The sequence below is a fragment of the Myotis davidii genome, unplaced genomic scaffold (assembly GCF_000327345.1).
Source record: "Myotis davidii unplaced genomic scaffold, ASM32734v1 scaffold758, whole genome shotgun sequence".
In the NCBI taxonomy this organism is placed as follows: Eukaryota; Metazoa; Chordata; class Mammalia; order Chiroptera; family Vespertilionidae; genus Myotis; species Myotis davidii.
The window spans coordinates 333223-338145 of record NW_006288951.1 but is presented as its reverse complement, the minus strand read 5'-3'; the positions used below and the strand labels follow the sequence as shown (position 1 = coordinate 338145).

General features: G+C 59.0%; 1 protein-coding gene across 5 annotated transcripts in view; it reads left to right on the top strand.

Annotated features, from left to right (window-relative positions):
* KCNIP3 (potassium voltage-gated channel interacting protein 3) overlaps positions 1-4923 on the top strand; it is an 87309-nt gene that overhangs the window by 16311 nt on the left and 66075 nt on the right. For 4 of the 5 annotated variants that reach the window (XM_015562259.1, XM_015562258.1, XM_006761149.1 and 1 more), the window contains exon 2: positions 3811-3976. The exons of the other annotated variant lie outside the window; for it this stretch is intronic. In XM_015562259.1, the coding sequence (XP_015417745.1) occupies positions 3811-3976 (166 nt within the window). The remainder of the gene's footprint in view (positions 1-3810; positions 3977-4923) is intronic. 5 annotated transcript variants of the gene reach the window in all.

Below are 4923 nucleotides of genomic sequence, written 5' to 3'. Positions count from 1 at the left end.
AGGGAGTGTGCAGGTGGAGGGGAATGTGCAGGTGAAGGACAGCAGGCTGTGCTGGGCATGTGAAGAGCAGGGTGAGGTGGCGGCAGGCAGATGAGATGAGGCTGACCAGGGTGAGGCAGGGCTTGCCTGGAGTGGGGCTCTGCAGGTTGGACCTGGACATTGGGGTTTTATCTGAAGTGCCCCTGGGCGTGCTAAGAAGGGTGAAGGGGATTTCATTCCTGTGGGGGTCTCCTCACTGACCCCCACTATCCTAAACTGTTACCTCCCTCACAGAGGCCCAGTGGGGTGACAGGGTGATGTGTCATCTCTCCAGTCCCCCTCCCTTCGGTGCCCCAGAGCCTCCCATCCCAGGGGCGGGAGCTGGAGTGGCTATAACAGTCCCTGACAGCCCAGCCAGACCCTCTCCCAGACAGACAAGTGTCAAATATTCATGAGGATGAGAAGCTGTCACTCGTTGCCCTCCCCCGAGGTCTGATGGACCTAGTCCATAGGACTCACCCCCTCCTGGCGGTTGTGTGGCTCTGCCCCAGCTCAGCCACTGTGGGCTCCTCATTCCTACTGTGAGGACCCCCTTCATAGAGGGTGGCTCACAGGGGCCCCGGCCCTCAGTCATGTGGAGGACCTGGCCCACGGCTCCTGCCACCCCGCTCCCTGGACCCTGCTCAGGGAGAACACACCGGGACTCCTAGCCTGGGAGCACAGCGGGGCATTTGTGAGCAGGGCCTGGGCCATGACTCAGGGGCTGGGGAAGCCCTTCTCAACTCTCCAGGCCGCTCAGAGGGCCTGGCCCCAGAGCCAAGCGGCTCATAGCCAAGGCCGCCTGACTGTGGAACCAGGAGCCATGAGCGCTGTGGCTCTGAAATGAAAGTCTCCGCTGGGACTTCTCTCCTTATCTTTAAAATGGGGTGGCAATGCCGACCTCTGGGTTGTCATGACGATAAGATGACACTGAGACCCAGATGAGAATGCAGGAGGGGAGCTCTTGGCCGGCCGCGGGGCCTCCAGGCTTTCCAAGAGGAAAGAGCTCAGGCCTGGGCTGCAGAAGGCGTCCCCGGGGCCAGGGGTGCCAGCCCTGTCCTGAGAGGGGGTCCTGCCCAGGCTCCGAGGCCACCTCAGTTTCTGCCTCTGACCCCTCCCCTAACCCAGACCCTCAGCAAAAATTCATGCGGTAACGAAGCAGCAGCTGCCTGTCTCCTCTCACCCCAACCCTGGGACCAAAATAAAGGCTTTATTCATCAGGCCATTTCTCTCCTGAATCAGATCATTAATAATGGAGAAGACGGCCCCAGCCAGTTTGGCTCAGTGGATAGAGTGTCAGCCACGGACCGCAGGGTCCCGGGTTGGATTCCGGTCAAGGGCACGCACCTGGGTTGCAGGCTCCTCCCCAGCCTGAGTGCAGGAGGCAACCAATTGATGTGTTTCTCTCACATCAATATTTCTCTCTGCCTCTCCCTCTCCCTCTCTTTTCCACTCCCTCTAAAAATCAATGGAGAAATATCCTCAGGTGAGGATTTAAAAAATAAAAATAAAAATAAACAATGGAGAAGATGCTCCCCCGGATGGGTGTGTGTGCATGTATGTATGTGCGTGCATGTTTGTACATGTGAGTATGTGTTCATGTGTAGTGTGGAGGGGCCTCCCTCAGCGTCCCTGGCATCCTGGAGCCCTGTCTCCCCGCCCTGGCTCCCTCCTTCTCAGGATGGCGAGGTTGCTGTAGCTCTGGGCACCACTTCCCCTGCCTCCTTGCCAGGCTGAGCCTTGGAGGAGGAGAGGAATGTGGGGGTGTTACCAAGGAGGGTGTGTGGTGGGACATGGCTGGGGGGGAGCTGATGACTATGAGAGGGGCAGCTGCCGGCTGGCCCCAGGCTGGGGAATGCCCCAAAAGTCAGGATTAGGGGTTTGGAAGTGGACCTGTCTAGGTGGCCACTTCACCAGATACTGACCAGGAAGCCCAATTCCCCCCAAAATGTGTTTGAGCCTCATGGGGGACCTCCCACCTAATGGGACCCTTCAAGATGAACAGACCAGCTTCCCCTCACCGTTCGGTATCCACAGATCCCACCATTTAGAAGATGCTTGTGGAGGTTTCTTATTCCCCACTTGTAGGAGAGCCCCCACCGGGGCAGAATGAGAGAGTCTAGCAGGCCAGTCACTTGCTTTCCCCGTTCACCTTGCAGCCAGGGACTGGGCTGGGACAATGGACTCCTCTCTGCTTGGCCTTGAACCTGAAGCTAGTGATTCAACTGAGACACCCAGCTGCAGTCTCCAGGTTCCAGGGACAGCAGGGCATGAGGCTGGGGTGCAGAGAGGGGGGAGAAGGCGGGTCCTAGCCCAGTGTTACCCAGGTGCATAGGTGTTCACGAACCCCTTCTATGGGGTGACCATGGCTGAGGTCTGGCTGGGCAGCCGCCTGCTCTTTGCTGCAGTCTGTCCGTCTGGCTGTCTGTCCTCCCTGGGGAGGCTGGGACTGGCCCTGCTGCGCCCTGCTCATTCCTTTCTGGTTAAAATCAGCCTGGGTCAGGTTCTGCACCTGGCACCTGAGGCCCTGAGGCAGGGCTACATTTGGGGCTCGGCCTCTGCAGAAGCCACCTAATGGCACAGCTATCTGTTATTTGCTTAGAACAACCAAAGAGTTTTCAGAGCTATGCCAACAGCACGCTGACCCTCAGAGGACGTCACCAGCCAGCCCAGTGGCCACCATCCTGGCCACCCACCCACCCACACGGGGTGCTGCTGCCCCCCACAGCCAGCACTAGGCCTGTCACAAATAGAATGAGCCTGGGGGCTTCTGGTGGCCGTGACCCAGTTGGCCAGGCCACACCCATGGCATAGCCGTCCCTCGCAGGAGACTGGGCAGATGCCCAGAGGGGTCACCATGGCTGCTGGCTGCACATGACCCTCCCAAGCCTTGCCCTCAAGGGGTCGCCCTGCTGCCAGTGTGGGCACTGAGGACGGTGGGTGCTCCAGGGGCCAGGATGGGGTGCGGCTCAAAATATTGTAGAAAAACCAATCTGGCTGCGCTGGGACCTCTCCCCAGGTTGTCCTCTCCCGTCCACACCATGGAGCTCATGTCCAGCACCTCCGAACAACTCCTGTGGCCTCTCCGCCCAGATGCCTCCAGTTTGCTGTTTGAGCTGTGTATTCAGATCATCGCACAACCCAGGGCAGTGGGTTCCATCTGTGCGCCTCCCCGAGGAGGCTGGGGTCTCTCCTGCAGCCCCGCCTGCCCTCAGGCAGAAAAAGGTGGGAGGCGCGGTAGTGAAGTGAGGAGGCCGGGCCTTGCTGTGTGACCCGGTGCAGATCCACTGCCCTCTCTGGGCTTCAGTCAAGGGAGAGGTTGTGATCTCTAAGGGACTGTCCAGTTCTGACAACCAGACCCAGGCCAGGGCGGGAGTTTGATGAGCAAGTCTAGACCTCATCTCCCTCCTTCCAGGGACTCCATCGTGTGCCAGACCAGAGTGCAGAGTGGGGAGCCCACGGGCCCTGCCCTCGACCCGGAGTTCCACTGCACACAAGGGCAGACCCAGTCCCTCGGCCCAGAAGCCGGGGAAACCCTGGTGGCTGGGTCTTAAACCAGGAGTAGGACTCCCTGGGCCCTGAGAGGAAGGAGGTGGCCCGTGCAAGAGGGAAGGGCCCCTGCAACTCTCTGGCCAGAACTGGGGGCTCCTGGCATACAACCCTGGAAGACGGGTCCCTGGGTGGAGTTAAGGATGGGACAGCCTTGCCCAGGAGGGTGGGGGAGTCTGGAGCAATCTGGTGGTGCCCTTCGTGAGCAAGGGCTCAGGACCCCTCTGCCTGTTCCTGCTGCAGGAGATGATGAAGGTGTCCGATGGCAGTCTCCTGGGGGACCCTGGGGACACACCACTAAGCAAGAAGCAGGGTGTCAAGTGGCAGAGGCCGAGGCTCACCCGCCAGGCCGTGATGCGGTGCTGCCTGGTCAAGTGGATCCTGTCCAGCGCGGCCCCACAGGGCTCAGGTAGGGCTGGGGCGGGGCTGGGGATCTGATCGGAGCTCTGTCCTGTCTAGGGGCTCAGAGATCAACGTGGGGCCCTAACCCAGGTCACACCACCTCTGTCTCCATCGGAGAGGTTTTCATTCATCCGTGCCCGTCCTCATTCATCCCTGCAGGCCGCGGAGCTCAGGGCAGGGCCTCCGAAGGCAAAGACAGAGGGCTGGGACCATGCTGAGGTGCTACTGGGGTCGCTGGTGGGGTGGAGCCCAGTTTCAGAGGCTGGCAGGCTGGGCTTGCTGCACCCACCTCACCTGCTGGGTAACATGGGGCCGGAACTCATCCTTTCTAAGTCCTCTGTTGCCCAGCCAGTGTGGCTTAGTGTTTGAGCATTGACCCTTGAACAGGAGGCCACGGTTCAATTCCTGGTCAGGGCACATGCCAGGGTTGTGGGCTCGATCCATAGTTGAGGGGCATGCAGGAGGCAGCCGATCAATGATTCTTTCTTATCTTTGATGTTTCTCTCTCTCCCTCTCCCTTCCTTTCTGAAATCAATAAAAATATATTAAAAATATAAAACAGATGTCATGAATCTCACACAGGCAGTTCTGCATGAGAAGGGAAGAGTAATGACCTGGAAGATGCCAAGACCACAAAGCCTCTTGTGGACACTGTGCTGTGCACACCTGCACAGCATTCACACACACACATACACAGGTGTCCATGCCACACGCAGGCACACACACAAACAGGTGTGCACGAGATTCTGCACACACAAACAGGTGTGCACGAGATTCTGCCGCTCTGACTTTAAGGAAAGGGTGCAGATGTGGCTCTGACAGCTGTCTGGTTTGTTTTCTCAGACACTCTGATTTCCAGGGGCCTCAGTCCCCTTCACTGGAGAATGGGCACAGCCGTGGCCCTATTCCCCCAGCATGATGGGGTAGGAGTGAGGAGGGTGGAGGGAGGAGGCT